Below are 17403 nucleotides of genomic sequence, written 5' to 3' on the forward strand. Positions count from 1 at the left end.
CGGAGGGTGGGGGATGAATTTTGGCGTTGCACAAGGTGCTGCTGAAATCTGCAAGCCCAAATCACTGGTTGTAAATTTGGACAGGCAGATGATATGATTTTATGGGACAGCGGAAGCATTATTATTATTATTATTATTATTATTATTATTATTATTACTATTATTATTATTACTATTATCATTAAAATGTGTATGCAGTTATGCCAGGATTAGCACACGAGTCCTCAATCAAAACAATACAAAACTAAAAAAATCAGCACTGGTCCTGTTAAAAGTGGGCAGGCTACTACCAGCAATACCTTGCTCATTCCTGAAAGATCTGAGATTTTCCCTGTTCTTCTATGTCCCCATGCCCCTTGCCATCCAAACAGGAAAACTCTGGAAACATAATTGCCCACACCCATCCTGCCCAAGCTGGGCTCCTTGTACCCTTCCCCTGGCAAGGCAAAAACACAGGATCCTAGTCCTTGGCTGATTAACTACATCTCCCAAGATGCATCACGGCAGGGCGTGCCCTTCCTCCTTGCAGCATCAGGACCAGCCAGAGCATCCTCCAGAGAGAGGGATGCAGGCGCCTGGCAGGGGGAGGTGGCTCCTGGAACATCCCTGGCCAAGAGCTGCCCTGCAGCTGGGCAGGCAGACTCCTCCCATGCCTGGTAAGTCTGCAGCTGTGTTTAGCTCCTGTTTGGGGGGGCGGGAGGAAGAAAGATTAGATGGGGAGCTGAGGGGAGTGGGGTGGGGTGGGGTGGAGGGTGCAGCAGAGTCTGTAGCCAGCCAGCCAGGCTGATGGCTGGTCTCTTCCTTAGAAGCAGTTTAGATGGAGGGATTTGGGTGTTTTCCAAAGTTGGGGGGCTTCCCAGTAGACACCTGGGGTGGGGTGGGGCAGACCAAAGTTTATAGGGAGAAGCTGAGGGAGATCAGCCTCCTGCCCACGCTGTGATAGGGAAGCCGAGGTGCCCAGCTTTTTATTTTATCCTGTGCCTCTTCTGTCTTCCAGATGGCTCAGAGTTTTGTGGCCTCTTTAAGAGCTGACGCCTTCTGTCTGCACCGGCCAGAAGAACAAGCCTCTCTCCGGATGGCTGGGACCCTCTCCCACCCCCACCCCAAAAAACTTTTCCTGGGTATTGCTTGAACTCTGGCAATTGCCAACCTCTGTTCCGGACGAGACTGGTGTGCCTTCTGCCGTACCAAGCCAAGCTGCCACCATCCTGCTTGGGGTGGTTACCGCAGCGTCAGGTCGGTTTGCCAGCGGTTCAGTGAGAATCCTCTGGGGTTTTGGAGCTGACTCCGGACATCTTTTCCTTACCCATCTGCCAACGCTGGGTTGAGGGGAGGAGGAGGCAAGCAGCGTGGATGACAGCGGTCGTGCCAGGCCGCCCGTCAGAGGAGCAGTGGTCGGCTGAGAATCCATCACTCGTCTGGGAACCGCTTCGTGTTTCTCATCCGTCGGAAACAGCATCAACCGCTTGCTGCTACTGCTGCTGCTGCTGCTGCTGCTGTTGCGATTCTCTCTCCTCCTTGGGAGCAAACTCCTGTCCGGATAAGCAGCTACCCCATGGCCGCCGGGCGAGGGTCCCCTTTGGCCCATGATGATCCCTGATCCGGGAAAGATGGCTCTCTTGAGGACCCCGGCTGTGGAAAAAGACAGAAAACCCCTTCTCTGCATTACAATCTCCCTGCATCCACTTCTCCATCTCCTGGTGGCCTGGAGGCCTTCGTCCAAAGGGAGAGCGCAAAGGCCTGCAGATTCAAAACTGCATAGTGCATTTTAACTGCAGCCGGACTGAGAAAGAGCGCTAACTTTCCCCATTCAACTCACAAGTGATGTGGTTAGATGCTGTTCCCATGGGAGCTGGAGGATTCACATTCTGCTGGGCCGATTCACGTGGAGCGTGGGTTCGTGGCTATGTCTCTGCAACCTCTGGGCTTTTGAGGTTGGGATGATCACTATCCTGAAGCTAAGCTCTGGTGTCCCTTGTCCTGGGCAGTGGCTTTCTTGGGCGGGAGATCTGAAAGTTGGAATCTGCTTCTCCCCGGAGGCATACAGTTAAAAGCGAAAGTGTGCCAGGGCCGAACTCCCCTCGACACCCCTCGTCTCCTCCCCTGGAATCCCTCTCCCGTTGGATGCATTTATGTGTTTGTTTGCTCAGGGCAGAGGCACTCCACGCATGCTCAGAGGCACCCTTTCACCGTTGAGACACCTTCTAGGGCACTGCCCTGGCGAAGTTGTGTTGCCTCCTTGGAATTATACGCCAGCATCCGCCCGCCTTTTCGTTGGTTTCTTCTCAAATATACAGAGCCCGGAGAGTCAAGTGGATTTGGGGGTTTCTTAAAGCAACAAGCCGACGAGAAACTGCTTTTTGGAAAGCTGAGCGTCAGCCATAAAACGCTTGCCTCTTTGGAAAAGCGGCCTTACGCAGGAGGGTTTGAGACCTAGCCTTTAAAGACCAGGGTCGCTTCTGTCTACGGCTGCTTCTGGGGTCCCTCCAGAAGCTGCCCTCCTTTGGGCCAGAGTCATGCCCTCCCGAAGTGACTCCAGCTACTCGCTGACGGCCCGCACCACGTCCCGCAGCTTCACGCACCTCCGCGTCCGGCGGGCCTGGCTTCAGATCATCCTCCTCCTTGGCTTCATTCAGATGATCCTGGGCGTCCTGATCGTGACGTTGAGCCTACTGGTAACCACCAACATGCCCTCGCAGAGCCACATCCGGAACGCATGTCCCATCTGGGCTGGTTTTCCGGTGAGTTTTATAATCTTGCAAAGCACAGCTGGGCGAAACATCAGGCTTTCCTCAGATCCATTTCTGGATCCATTATTGATAGATTTTGGGCTTCCCCATCCAGCACACATTGATTTAAATAGTTCTAGCCTCTTGCAGATGATGCTTTAAAAAGAAGAAGAAAAGAAAGGGGGGGAAAGCCTGATGTTATTTACTTATTTAACAGATTTCTGGGATGCCATCCATCAGCCAACTCTTCCAAGAAAGATCTTTTTTAAAAAACAAACAAACTACCCACTAATTAACGCTGAAATCAGCAGCAAAACGGAAAGCAAGTTGATAAGTAGCAATCATAATTAAAATATACAGCAGGAAATCCACTGAAAGCCCAGGGAAATCAAAAACATAGATCTTAACCTGGATCTGGAGGGACAAACAAAACAGATACCAGCTAAATGTCCCAAGACTAAGAATTATACAGTTAGGGAGCCACCACTAAAAAGGCCCTGTCTGATTTCACTGCCCACCTCACCTCTGGCAGAGGTGCCTGGAAGTTGGGGCTCTGATGCAGATTGCCATTAATAGGCAATGGGTTCACATGACAGCATTGAGAGCAAGTAGTCATTCCAGTTCATTAATTACTCATTAATTACTCAATAAAAGAGAATAAACTACTCTGCAGACACAGTGTGTGTTTCGCCAGGGGGATTCCGAATTTCAAGTTCTCTCTGGTTTGGCAAACTTTTATTTGGTCTCTCATCACATCTATTTGATTTAGGCATTTTAGCATTGGTTAGCATTGGTTTTTAATTTTATAGGGTTAAACTTGCGGGTTTAGGGCGGTATATAAATTCAAACAACAACAACAACGTAACTATTTACAGACACATTTCTAAATACAGTACCGCCATATTGTAAAATATCAAGGCGATGTTGTGTAACAAACCCGTGAACTGGAATACCCCCCCCCAGAAGTCAATTGGGGGCCACAGGCAATGGTGGGGTGGTAAAAAGGTAAAGGGACCCCTGACCATTAGGTCCAGTCGTGACCGACTCTAGGGTTGCGGCGCTCATCTCGCGTTATTGGCCGAGGGAGCCGGCGTACGGCTTCCAGGTCATGTGGCCAGCATGACAAAGCTGCTTCTGGCGAACCAGAATAGCACATGGAAACGCCATTTACCTTCCCGCCGGAGCGGTACCTATTTATCTACTTGCACTTTGATGTGCTTTCGAACTGCTAGGTTGGCAGGAGCAGGGACCGAGCAACAGGAGCTCACCCCATCGCAGGGATTCGAACCACTGACCTCCTGATCGGCAAGCCCTAGCCTCTGTGGTTTAACCCACAGCGCCACCCGCATTCCTATAATGGTGGGGTGGACCCACAGCCCAAAGCCCATGTTGGACCTCTGAGGGTGGCAGAGCTACCAAGAGGAAATCCTCTGCTGATCTCAGCACCCAAGAGGGTCTCAAGGGAAGGAGCCAGCCTTCCAGTCCTTTAGAGCTCTAAGCTAGTGTGAACACCTTAAATTATGCCCCAAAAGCAACCGCCAGCCAATGGATCTGCTTTAGAACACGGTTTTATGAGTTCTAAAGGCAACCCCAAGCAGTAATCTGGCTGCTGTGATTTTGCACCAAAGTCGTATTCTAGGGCAGCCCCACGTACAGCGCATGGCAGTCCTCTGGCACCCAATCTCGAAATACCTATGAGAGGAGGGCCTGAATAATAATAATAATAATAATAATAATAATAATAATAATAATAATAATAATAATAATAATAATTTATTATTATTATTATTTATACCCCGCCCATCTGGCTGGGCTTCCCCAGCCACTCTGGGCGGCTTCCAACAAAATATTAAAATACAATGGTCTGTTAAACATTAAAAGCTTCCCTAAACAGGGCTGCCTTCAGATGTCTTCTAATTAAGTCTGGTAGTTGTTGTTCTCTTTGATATCTGGTGGGGGGGCGTTCCACAGGGCGGGTGCCACTACTGAGAAGGCCCTCTGCCCGGTTCCCTGTAACTTGGCTTCTCGCAGTGAGGGAACCGTCAGAAGGCCCTCAGCACTGGACCTCAGTGTCCAAGCAGAACGATGGGGGTGGAGACGCTCCTTCAGGTATACAGGATCGAGGCCGTTTAGGGCTTTAAAGGTCAGCACCAACACTTTGAATTGTGCTCGGAAACGTACCTCAAACGACACAAAGATGCTTGGCCCCCGCTCCCTTCTAAGCATTGCTTACACTGAGATCTAACGAAATCCTGCTCAGAATAGACCCATTGCAGCGAGTTGGCCTCAGTTAACCCATGAGCATTAATATCAGTGGGTATCATCTGGGCAGAACTTGGCTTTAGGTACCAATCCTGCGTTTCCTCAGCTCGAGGCAGTTTCTGCCAGCTGTGTTTTCAATCACATCGTCTATAAAAAAAAATGTAATCATGAATAATTTAGAGCGAATGAACTCCATTATAAAATAATAATAATAAAATCCACAGCCTACTGAGAAAAGCTGCATCCCTCCTCGGCTATCAGAGTCAACTTGGCTGCCAGCAGCCATGGGAAAAAACGATGAGCTTTGCAGGCCTCTCTCCCATGTTTTATCGGGACAGAGATGTTCCAGCTTCTACAAGGAGGTCCTTCCTAGCAACAGCTAAAAAATCTCTGTGGTTTGGTTCTCGTTTAAAGGCCAATCTACCCGATTCACACTTTCTGCAACTTTATTCAAACTGAAACAGCTTCAAAACCGGCGCTTCTCCAGATTTTTTCGTAGCGCAGTTCTGCAGCTGAGCAGCGTGCATGAAAATGCATACGCTGAGGTAAAGCGTGCCTAAAAATGTGTATGCTAAAGGAAAGGGCAGGCCAAAATGCATTACGTCTGTAAATGTGAGCGGAAATATGCTTTGCAAAAATGTGCATTTTAGGCAATGCTGCATAGAAAAGCGTGCCCATTAGGAGGTTCACACTAAAATGCTTCTATATTGTGAAGAAATGTTTGTTTTTTTAAACAAACCGTACAGTGATGTGAAAATAGGGGAGAACTGAGCTTAAGAATTGAAATTTATTATTATTATTTATTAAATATGTACGCCACCCTTTATCCGTAGATCTTGGAGGGGGTGACAACATAAAATTGCAATATAAAAAACACGAAATACAATATAAGTATAAAAAAACACAAAAATAAGGAAAACAAACCAATAATTCCCTCTTCCACCATATACAGTATTTAAAAGGGCATTGGATGTCAATCAGTCCAGGGCCTGGTTAAATAGGAATGCTTTCTCCTGGTGCCTAAAGGTTTATAAAGAAGGTGCCAAGCGAGCCACCCTGGGGAGGGCATTCCATAAGTGGGGAGCCACTGAAGAGAAGGCCCCGTTTTCATGTTGTCGCCATCCAGACCTTTCGCGGAGGAGGCACACAAAGAAGGGCCTCAGAAGATGATCTCAGGGTCTGGGTAGGTTCATATTGTTAACGGAAAATCTGAGGGCTCCCTTGGACAAAAATGAAGACTCCAGCCAATAATATCAGAGCAAAACAGCAGCCAGTAGGCTTGGTCTTTATTAAAGAAAAATACTGTCGCGACAGGGCCCCACCTGCAACAAGGTGAAGCAAGATGGAGACCCAGAACAAAAGAGAACCTTCACTTTTATCAGTTTTCCCATCACCAAGAAACACCCCCCAAATACATCATTCCTACATCACAGCTATGTAATCAATACCTCACAAAAAGGGAGGGTTCAAGGTAGAAATCGGAGCACCTTTAGGGTTGCCAGACTCAATAGAGGACAGGACTTCTGTGCCTTTAATTGCCCTGCTCTCTTTTGAGTCTGGAAACCTTAAAGAGAAACCAGCAGACCCTTTGCTTGGAAATTAAACCAAGGGCCTGCTGGTTTCTCTTTAAGGCTTCCAGACTGAAAAGAGAGCAGGGCAATTAAAGGCACAGATGTCCTGTCCACTACTGAGTTTGGCAACCCTAAGCACCTTTGACACCTCTCCTAGTCCTCCTCTCACCACTCCCAGGTGTGAATTCCTAAACATGAAGAGAAATTAATTGTTTCCTAAGAGTTGATCACTGTCTTTTGTTCCGAGGAGTCTTCCATTGTGAATGAGATGGCTAGCAGTCTGGCACCATTGATGGGGAAATGTCCAGTTGCCTACGTGTTGTAAGGCTTAGAGCAGGGGTCCCCAAACGAAGGCCCGGGGGCCGGATGCGGCCCAATCGCCTTCTCAATCTGGCCCGCGGACGGTCCGGGAATCAGCATGTTTTTACATGAGTAGAATGTGTCCTTTTATTTAAAATGCATCTCTGGGTTATTTGTGGGGCATAGGAATTCGTTCATATTTTTTTTCAAAATAGAGTCCGCCCCCCCAAAAGGTCTGAGGGACAGTGGACCAGCCCCCTGCTGAAAAAGTTTGCTGACCCCTGGCTTAGAGGATCATGGCTCCCAAGTCCCCCTTTCGATAGTTGCATGGAAATGTGTGTGTGTGATTCAGTGGGGTGGGGTGGGGAAATTCCTACAACAATATGGAAAGAGGTGGTGCTTGAGGTATTGCCGTCCTGAGCCCTTTGAATTGGGCCCGGAAACTAATTGGCAGCCAGTGCAGTTGGACCAGGATCGGTGTAATATGCTCCCATCGCCTTGCCCCGGTGAGCAACCTGGCCGCTGAATTCTGCGCTAGCTGAGGTTTCTGAACCGTCTTCAGAGGCAGCCCTTTGGAAAAATGAGAAAAGCTTCGATTAATGGAAAGCAAAAGCGAACGCTTCCAGTTTGAGGAGACATGTTCTCAGCAGCTTCCTTCTCACCTAGAGAGGACCAGCAGTGGTCACTCAAAAGCCACTGGTAGATCTTTGGCAGTCAAGACAACCTCTCTTTTCTGTGTTTCTAGTTGGCATTCTCTGGAGTGGTTGGCATAATCTCCTGGAGGCGCCCGTTCACCCCGGTGGTAAGTATTGATGCTTCGTTCGTGCTCGGAATGAACTAGTCTAGCGTGGTGCAGTGGGTAAGAGCGGTGGACTCATAATCTGGTGAACCGGGTTCGCTTCCCCGCTCCTCCACATGCAGCTGCTGGGTGACCTTGGGCTAGTCACACTTCTCTGAAGTCTCTCAGCCTCACTCACCTCACAGAGTATTTGTTGTGGGGGAGGAAGGGAAAGGAGAATGTTAGCTGCTTTGAGACTCCTTAGGGTAGTGATAATAAAGTGGGATATCAAATCCAAACTCTTCTTCTTCTTCTTAACACAGTTAACTGAATTAGAATCATAGAATCATAGAGTTGGAAGAGGCCACAAGGGCCATCCAGTCCAACCCCCTGCCGAGCAGGAAACACTATCAAAGCATTCTTGACATATGCCTGTCAAGCTTCTGCTTAAAGACCTCCAAAGAAGGAGACTCCACCACACTCCTTGGCAGCAAATTCCACTGCCGAACAGCTCTTACTGTCTGAATTAGTTCAGAAATCTCTGGGCTGCGCCTGAAAGTCGTTCCCATAACTGCCAAGTTAAATAGTTATTTTGGCGGTGGAACTTTCGAAGGTTTCTAGTTCATCTTCATTTCCTTTTTTAAAAAAATAAGCTTTGGACTATTAAAGTACATAATTGATGGAAATACATGGAAAAAAACCATTCACACGCCACCGTGTGTTTTGATATTTTCTTCATCTTCTTTAAGTATACAGTGGTACCTCAGGTTACGAACTTAATTTGTTCCGGAGGTGCGTTTTTAGCCCAAAACCGTTCTTAACCTGAAGTGCGCTTTAGCGAATGGGGCCTCATGCTGCCGCTGCGCCGCTGCTGCGCGATTTCCGTTCTCATCCTGGGGCAAAGTTCTCAACCCAAGGTACTACTGTACTTCCGGGTTAGCGGAGTTTGTAACCCAAAGTGTTTGTAACCCGAAGCATTTGTAACCCGAGGTACCACTGTATTCTATACTTCAGCAGCTCGCAACTGTCTGAATGTTGAGGATCATTTGGACGAACTTGAACCAAACTCTGGCCTGAACGAGTTTGCTTTGTAAAGGGACGGTCAGTTCGCCGGGATTTGTTCTTCTTTGGACGTCTTGAACTTAAACCAAAACGAGTTCCGCTTCAGAACTGTTATAAGCAAAAATCTGCCCTTATTCCCTTATGGGGTACACAAGAGCCCTTTACTGGGTTCTCCATCGGTCGGAGATATAACAGAGGCCAACCAGAGAAGTTTGAGAAGCAAAGCCTTTGTTTTTGCTGTTGCAACAGGGTCCTTCCCTTCACGCAGGAGAACAAGGAAGGAACCCCAAACAAAGGCGTCCTGCCCTTAAATAGAAATTTGAAATTGGTTTCAGCCCACCCCCCCAGAAGCATCACCCATACGTCACAGAAGGGGTGTAGCCCAAGACCGCCCTTCCTAAATTAATCATAGATACATCATGAAAGGGGAGGTCTGGTGGCAGTAATCTGAGTGTCCCGGACCCTGCCCCCTGCCCCCAAAACCTAATCAAGTAAAAAAAGAGAGATTTTTACATTTCCCCGTTTCCCAGCCAAGTTAATCAACCCTTTTGTCTGGCACTCAGGTATCAGGATGCCAGGGATTATCACTTTAATTCATAAAACAATGAGGTTTTCCCCACCCCCCTTCTTCCTTGCAGAGGAACACCTGGTCAGAGAGAGAGAGTCAAAATGGTGTCAGTCAGGCCTGTCTTCCTGTGCTGTTTCAGACATGTGCCTGTACATTCATGTACATGTTAATGAACAATTATTATTATATATATAATGGGACGCGGGTGGCGCTGTGGGTTAAACCACTGAGCCTAGGGCTTGCCGATCAGAAGGTCGGCGGTTCGAATCCCCGTGACGGGATGAGCTCCCGTTGCTCGGTCCCAGCTCCTGCCAACCTAGCAGTTCGAAAGCACGTCAAAGTGCAAGTAGATAAATAGGTACCGCTACAGCGGGAAGGTAAACGGCGTTTCCATGTGCTGCTCTGGTTCACCAGAAGCGGCTTTGTCATGCTGGCCACATGACCTGGAAGCTGTACGCCGGCTCCCTCGGCCAATAACGCGAGATGAGCGCCGCAACCCCAGAGTCGGTCATGACTGGACCTAATGGTCAGGGGTCCCTTTACCTTTAGTATATATATATATATATATATATATATATATATATATATATATATAACCTTGAAACTCTTACAACAGAACGAACTTCCCAAGCTCTGAAAAGCAAATGTTCTTAGGAAACACAAGGGGGAAAACAGGGGGAAAGGGTTGATGTGCAGAAGGAAGGCTAAGCAGGCATAAATGGAAACAAATAGCAAGCAGCACATTTATATTTAGGATTCCTTCCAGCTGAGGTTGTGCCAAAGGCTATATGGAAAACGTGGGTTCTGAGGAGGCCTCTGAATGGAAGGCGGGTGGAGAGAGAGGCATTATTGTTCCAAATGTGGAGCATCAAGAGCGGGAGAGAGAAAAAGAGAGAGAGCTGATTTGTCCTAAGAGAAGAAGGAAAACAAAAGTCAGGTGAGAGGGACGTGATTAGGGCTGGGCAATATATTAATATATTGTCCAAGACTGGTTTGAAGTCCCTATCATGATATTGGTTTCATAATTTTTGACCTAGCAATATATCACAAACCATAGTACGTGTGTGCGTTTGTGTGCTATGCAAAAATCACAACGCACGAAAAACCGTGAAGCCAGCCTAGCTCCATCCTTATTTTAGACATTGTGATATATCAGAATATCGCGATGTTGGCGATATATCACAAAGTTGAAAACCAGTTATTGCCCAGCCCTAGACATGATAGATGTGCGTAAAAGGCTGCATAGCGTAGAGAAAGTGGACAGAGGAAAGCTTTTCTCTCTCTTTCCTATAACGCTGGGATTTGAGGACATCGGGTGAAGCCAATTGAGGGGAAGATTTGGGCGTCAGACAAAAGAGTCCCTTTTTTCACATGGCACGTAGTCTAAAACTGTGGAACTCACTCCTGCAAGAATTCGTGACGGCTGCCAACCTGGACGGCCGTAAAAGAGAATCAGACCCATTTGCGGAGGATAAGGCTGTCAAAAGGCTACTAGCCAGGATGAAATTTGTTCTCCCTCTGCTTTGTGCGGTTGTAGAAATCCTCCTTTCCCAGCTCTACTCTGTAGGGTCCCATCCCATCCCCCCTTGTAGCACCTTCCGTTGTGCACACTTAATCAGCCTGGGGTGAAAGGAAATCTGCTGTCTGAAGATATTCCTCGCTGTGACTGTTTTGGGATGGGCTGTAGCTGAGGGCCACAGCATCTGCTTTGCATGCAGTAGGTCCCAAATTCAAACTTCAGCATCTCCAGGTAGGGCTGGGAGGGAGAGATACCCCTGCGTGAAACCCTGGAGAGCTTCTGCCAACCTGTGTGGACACTACTGAGCTAGATGGGATAGCGTTCTGGCTCTGTGCAAGGAACCTTCTTCCTCCGTTTCCTGTGTGTGTGTCTCTCCCCCGCTCTTCTTCCTTAGGGGTTTAACAGCCTTCTTTCTCCCCGCCACCCCCCAGATTACCTTCTTCACGCTCCTCTCAGTGCTCGGAGTCATGCTTACCCTGGCTGGCTCCATCCTCTCCTGCCAAAATGCCCAGCAGCAGGTGAAGTCCCTGGAGGCTTGCGAGCCGGTAAGACAACGGGACCGTTATGCGGTCTGGAAGGAGCAGGGGATACGGAGCCTGGACTTCCAGGTGGGGTTTGACGTAGAGCAGAGCTAATACGTTACGTTCTTCCTCCAGCGCAGCCTTCCACAACCGAGTGCTCTCCAGGCATTGCCAAGATCCCAGCAGCGCCCCCCCCCAGCAGCCAGCATGAGGGATGATGGGAGTTGTAGTTCAGCTCCCAGCAGCCTTGGCCAGCCTTGCCAATGTGTCATGGATGATGGGGGTTGCAGTTCAACAATGTTGTTGGGTTTCCAGCTCCCATCAGCCTCAGCTAACACAGCCAATGGTTATGGACGATGGGAGTTGTAGTTCAACAACAGTCTTGGATGATGGGAGTTGTAGTTCAGCAATGTTCTTCGGCTCCAGTTCTCATCATTCTCAAACGGCATGGCCAGTGATCAGGGAGAACGACTCCAGCGACATCTGGAGGGCACCAGGTTGGGGAAGGTTGGCTTCAAAGGGGGGGAAGCAGCTTTCCAAGGGGGCGCTTTGCAGCAGTGGGATTGGGGAGGAGGGCCCACTTAACTCTTTCTCTGCCAGCTGCCCCCCCCCAAAACGCCCCGCTGCATCCCTCTTCCCTCCTCTCCAAGCATGCATGTACCATTTTACATTAGAGCATTTCTTTGCGTATTTATAGCAATGGGGATATGAATTGTTTTAGTTACCGCGTAGTTCGGTTTAGTCGCGAAAGGGCTGTGGGGGACTTGCATGGCTGCGTGCCAAACGCTTCGTGGAAAAGGTGGGTGTCGAAAGAAGTAAGAGGGGAGGCTTCAAAAGGTTGTTTTTGGGTGGGGGCAATTCCAAGGATAAAAGGGCAACAGGGGAGGAGGCGACTACGAGGTCCATGGTGCTGTGCAACTGCGGGCAGGGCCAGAAATCTTGCCTCACGTTAAAGTGGAACATTTGCTGGCAGCCCACTTGCGAACTTTTCCTGCCTCCCCCCCAGCAGGGAACCTCCCCATCTCAGCTGTGCCCTTGCTGCCAGCTCGGAAGCTGCGGAAGTAACGCAGAACTGGATCCAAATTGCTCCAAGGTCCGCCTGGTTCTCAAGGTGAGTACACAAGGACACTCCTGGTTGCAGACGGATCTATTTTGACGGTTTTTTGATGAAGTTTACAGGCTGCAGCCAACGTTTTATGGGAGAGGGGTGTGTGTGTGTGTGTGTGTGTGTGTGTGTGTGTGTGTGAATGAGATATAGAAGGAGATTAGGCTTCTGAGATTTAAGTGGTTCTTCCCCCCGCGACGTTGTGTTTCAGAATAAATGGAGCCTGAGGGCCAGTGGCTTTTAAAATTTCAGCAGTGCCCTGTTGGACACCAAAATTCGGTGCCCCTCTGCCTCTCGCTGCATTACATCATTGTGGTGGCGGTGGCGCCCTCTCGGCTTGGCACTCAGTGTGGGCAAACCAGCCACGCTGCCCGAAATCTGCCTCTGCTGAGGCCGCTTTTACGCCATGCATTTAAAGTTCCGCAACACCGCTCTAAACAGAATCCTGGGACCTGTAGTTTGTTTAGGGCAGGCACCCCCAAACTTGGCCCTCCTCCAGCTGTTTTGGGACTGCAATTCCCATCATCCCTGACCACTGGTCCTGCTAGCTAGGGATGATGGGAGTTGTAGTCCAAAAACATCTGGAGGGCCGAGTTTGGGGTTGCCTGGTTTAGGGTGCCGAGAGTTGTTGATGTTTTATTGCGTTTTTAATATTCTGTTGGGAGCCGCCAAGGGTGGCTGGGGAAGCCCTGCCAGATGGGTGGGTATAAATAAATTACTGTATTATTATTATTATTATTATTATTATTATTATTATTATTATTAGGCAGCGCCTATTCCCCTCACTAGGACCCAGGTGGTGCTGTGGTTAAACCACTGAGCCTAGGGCTTGCTGATCAGAAGGTCGCCGGTTCGAATCCCCGCAACGGGGTGAGCTCCCGTTGCTTGGTCCCAGCTCCTGCCAACCTAGCAGTTCGAAAGCACGTCAAAATGCAAGTAGATAAATAGGAACCGCTACAGCGGGAAGGTAAACGGTGTTTCCATGTGCTGCTCTGGTTTGCCAGAAGCGGCTTTGTCATGCTGGCCACATGACCTGGGAGATGAGCGCGCAACCCCAGAGTCGGTCACGACTGGACCTAATGGTCAGGGGTCCCTTTACCTTTTTACCTTTTATTCCCCTCACAAAACTACAATTCCCAGAGTGGCTTACAGTCACATAATGCTTCAAATCCATGGCGTGAACGTTGCCTCAGTCCTTTATTCCGCACGGTCCACACACAATCTAGCTTAGAGTGGCCCAGACTCTTGGACCAAATGGGCCGCAAGAGAACTTTGCCACAGAACCTTTGGGCCATGCACTGAATTAAATTCCCATATTGTACATTAAGGTGTTTGCAATATATTTAATATTACTAGATATACACAGTTATATTTAGTTAAATATACCGGTATGTAATTACGTACACAGTTAATACGTATACAGCAAGGCTGTTACGTCTAATATTTTTAAACGTCAATAATTAAAGACATATTACCAATAATCGCTTAATTTTTTTAGATTTTTAAGGTGTTTTTTCTTGAGGGTCGCCAAAAAAAGGCGGCGGGGGGGGGCACAAGCGGAGGTTGGCGCACCCGAATCTACATCTATTGCCCCCTTGTTTCCTCTTGAAAGGCCCTTATTGAGAAACTGATTTCGTTCTGAAAATAAAAGCTCATGGCAGATTGGTTATGTATTACTCTGTGCTGCGTCCGTTTGGAAACAGATGTAATAATAATAATATTATAATAATTTATTCTTTATACCCCGCCCATCTGGCTGGGTTTCCCCAGCCACTCTGGGCGGCTTCCAACAGAATATTAAAATACAATAATCAATTAAACATTAAAAGCTTCCCTAAACAGGGCTGCCTTCAGATGCCTTCTAAAAATCTGGTAGTTGTTTTTCTCTTTGACATCTGATGGGAGGGCGTTCCACAGGGCGGGTGCCACTACCGAAAAGGTCCTCTGCCTGGTTCCCTGTAACTTGGATTCTCGAAGGCCCTCGGTGCTGGACCTCAGTGTCTGGGCTGAACGATGGGGGTGGGGACGCTCCTTCGGGGATATTGGACCAAGGCCGTTTAGGGCTTTAAAGGTCAGCACCAACACTTTGAATTGTGCTCGGAAACGTACTGGGAGCCAATGTAGGTCTTTCAAGACCGGTGTTATGTAAGTTGTCCAGCAATGGTGTGTGTGTGTGTGTGTCCACACCAGCCTAATGCAGTTGTGGGTGGGCAGTACATCAAGTTTGCAATCGCCACTTCCTTCTTCATTCACCTGGGGCCTGGGCAGGGAGAAAAAGGCATGGATACCCCGGTCAAAGGAAGGTTTTCCAAATGCCTATCTAGTAAACACTTGTTGGCAGGATCTGGAAACAAATCTAGATGAAAAGCAGAGTGTTTAGGGTCTGCAGCAAGCTCTTCCGGGTTGAGGAAAGCTACCTTTGTGTGCCGCAAATGGGATAGCATCTAGGCAGCCAGGCTTATCAGGCGCATTATCAAATATATCGTTGCAACCGCAGTGACAATGATCTGTTTTGACACCCCCACCTCCCCACTTCTCTGCCTCTTCAGGACCTCCTCTTCAGTGTGTGTGGCCTGACTGTTTTTGCCATCGTGGTGTGCACCCTCTCTGCCATTATGTGTTGCATCCAAATCTTCTCTTTCGACATCCTCTATGCGGTGAGTTCCAGAAACAGGTGGGCTGTTCCTACCTTGTCTCAGATTCACTTGGGAATGATCTGAGCGCTTTCAAAACCTCTCCTTGTCCTCTCAAAATCTTCTCAGGCCTGACTTTCACACTCCCATTTACTGCATACTCACTGCCAATTTAAAAACAAAAACAAATTTATTAAAAATTTAAATTTAATTTTTTTAAATTTACATTTTTTAAAAAAATAAAATTATGAATTAACCCCACCTTTTTCCCTGACAGGGACTCAAGGCAGCTTACAGGTAAAATCATCATGCAAACTGCACATGGATCCTGTACTTTGTTATGAAATACTACTCTGATAACTTTTCTCAAACTAGCTTCACACATTTAAGTATTTAAGCTTCTCTTCTGGGACGCGGGTGGCGCTGTGGGTCAAACCACAGAGCCTAGGGCTTGCCGATCAGAAGGTCGGCGGTTCGAACCCCCGCGACGGGGTGAGCTCCCATTGTTCGGTCCCTGCTCCTGCCAACCTAGCAGTTCGAAAGCACGTCAAAGTGCAAGTAGATAAATAGGTACCACTCTGGAGGGAAGGTAAACAGCATTTCCATGTGCTGCTCTGGTTCGCCAGAAGCGGCTTAGTCAGGCTGGCCACATGACCCAGAAGCTGTCCGCGGACCAACGCCGGTTCCCTTGGCCTATAGAGCAAAATGAGCGCTGCAACCCCAGAGTTGTCCGTGACTGGACCTAATGGTCAGGGGTCCCTTTACCTTTAAGCTTCTCCTAAGTCATCTCTAGCCAAGGTGTGAATGCCTTTATGTGGGGTAATGATGCCCTGGTTCTGCTGTGTAGCCAAACAGAAACAAATCTGACACTAATGAAGTTGTGCTGATGTGAACAGCTGGAATGGAGGGGACGTGGACCTGTGAAATGTACCAGATGTGTGTTGGGGGTGGGTGGATGGGGAGAGAGAAACAACCACAGCACTTTCAGGCTGCAATGTGAACACACTCTATTTGAGCTGATGGCGGATCAGAACATTCGCTATCCCTGCCATTCTTGTATGCTAAGACAGAGCCCGCCTCCCAGACAATCTTTAAACTGCCACCCTCCTAAAAAACCCACCCCTCACTCACTACTTCCCTTTTGAGCAGTGGAATTCCAAGGAGAGTGTTGAAGTTTCGCCCTCCTCCTTCATTGGTAGCATCTACATCAGGCATCCCCAAACTCCAGATGTTTTGGACTACAATTCCCATCATCAGGCCCTCCAGATGTTTTGGACTACAATTCCCATCATCCCTGACCACTGGTCCTGTTAGCTAGGGATCATGGGAGTTGTAGGCCAAAACATCTGGAGGGCCGCAGTTTGGGGATCCCTGATCTACATTATGCATTTCTTTCTTTTCAAAAAGTTCATATCCTGCTTTTTGCCATCTGGGTCTCAAAGCGTCTTATCAGAATAAAAACCGAAGCATATAATTTAAACCTCAGAGAAGCAATTTCAACAAACAGCACCAGAACATGTAAAGCCTCAGAGAAGCATTCGTGGTGCAAAGGTTCTCCTGAAATAAAATGGTTTTAATTAGGTGTCTGAAACTCATCAGGGACAGCAGCACCTGCCTGACTTCTTGTGGGAGGGAGTTCCACAGAGCTGCAGCTACAACCTGGGAACCGTAGTTTGTTATGGGTGCTGGGAACTGTAGTGTGGCGAGGGATAGACTAAAAGTTCCCAGGATCCTTTGAGGGGACATCTTGTGCTTTAGACACACGGTGTGTATGCAGCCTATGTCAACAAGAGAAAGGCCTCCTCAGAACACCAGGCACTTTGCAGATCTTGCCCAGCCCCTTCACTTACCCTGTTTTCTGTCTCCTTCCACAGCTGTCCCCTCCACGTTCCAGCTCCGTGACGCTGGATTGCACTTCTCCCCCGGACACATTCTTGCAGCATATGTTGGACCTGGAAGAGTTTGTTCCCCCAGTGCCCCCTCCGCCCTATTATCCTCCAGAATACACCTGCAGTTCAGAGACGGATGCCCAAAGGTGGGGGGGGGGTTGGAGAGGTGTGGGCGATAAGAAGGGGAGCCTGGGGGCGGTTTGGGGGACAAAGAGGGTGAGGATGGAAAGAAGTCGTCCTTGTTTTTAGATACAGTGGTACCTTGGTTCTCGAACAGCTTAGTTGTCGAACGAATCAGCTCCCAAACGCCGCAAACCCGGAAGTAAGGGTTCCGGGTTGTGAATGTTTTTCAGAAACCAAACATTCGACGCTGCTTCCATGCCAATCAGAAGCCGCGCCTTGGTTTTCAAACGGTTTCGGGAGTCGAACAGACACCCAGAATGGATTAAATTCGAGAACCAAGGTA

At 48.5% G+C, this 17403-nt stretch overlaps 1 protein-coding gene across 1 annotated transcript in view; it reads left to right on the forward strand.

The window, feature by feature from the left end:
• ENTREP3 (endosomal transmembrane epsin interactor 3) overlaps positions 1 to 17403 on the forward strand; it is a 33234-nt gene continuing 15831 nt past the window's right edge. Inside the window, exons 1-7 of the mRNA XM_060269536.1 lie at positions 1 to 656; positions 998 to 2741; positions 7608 to 7664; positions 11221 to 11397; positions 12317 to 12421; positions 14965 to 15072; positions 16923 to 17083. Coding sequence (XP_060125519.1) covers positions 2517 to 2741; positions 7608 to 7664; positions 11221 to 11397; positions 12317 to 12421; positions 14965 to 15072; positions 16923 to 17083 — 833 coding nt within the window. The 5' untranslated portion in view covers positions 1 to 656; positions 998 to 2516. The remainder of the gene's footprint in view (positions 657 to 997; positions 2742 to 7607; positions 7665 to 11220; positions 11398 to 12316; positions 12422 to 14964; positions 15073 to 16922; positions 17084 to 17403) is intronic.

This window comes from Zootoca vivipara, chromosome 17 (assembly GCF_963506605.1).
Source record: "Zootoca vivipara chromosome 17, rZooViv1.1, whole genome shotgun sequence".
Taxonomy (NCBI): domain Eukaryota; kingdom Metazoa; phylum Chordata; class Lepidosauria; order Squamata; family Lacertidae; genus Zootoca; species Zootoca vivipara.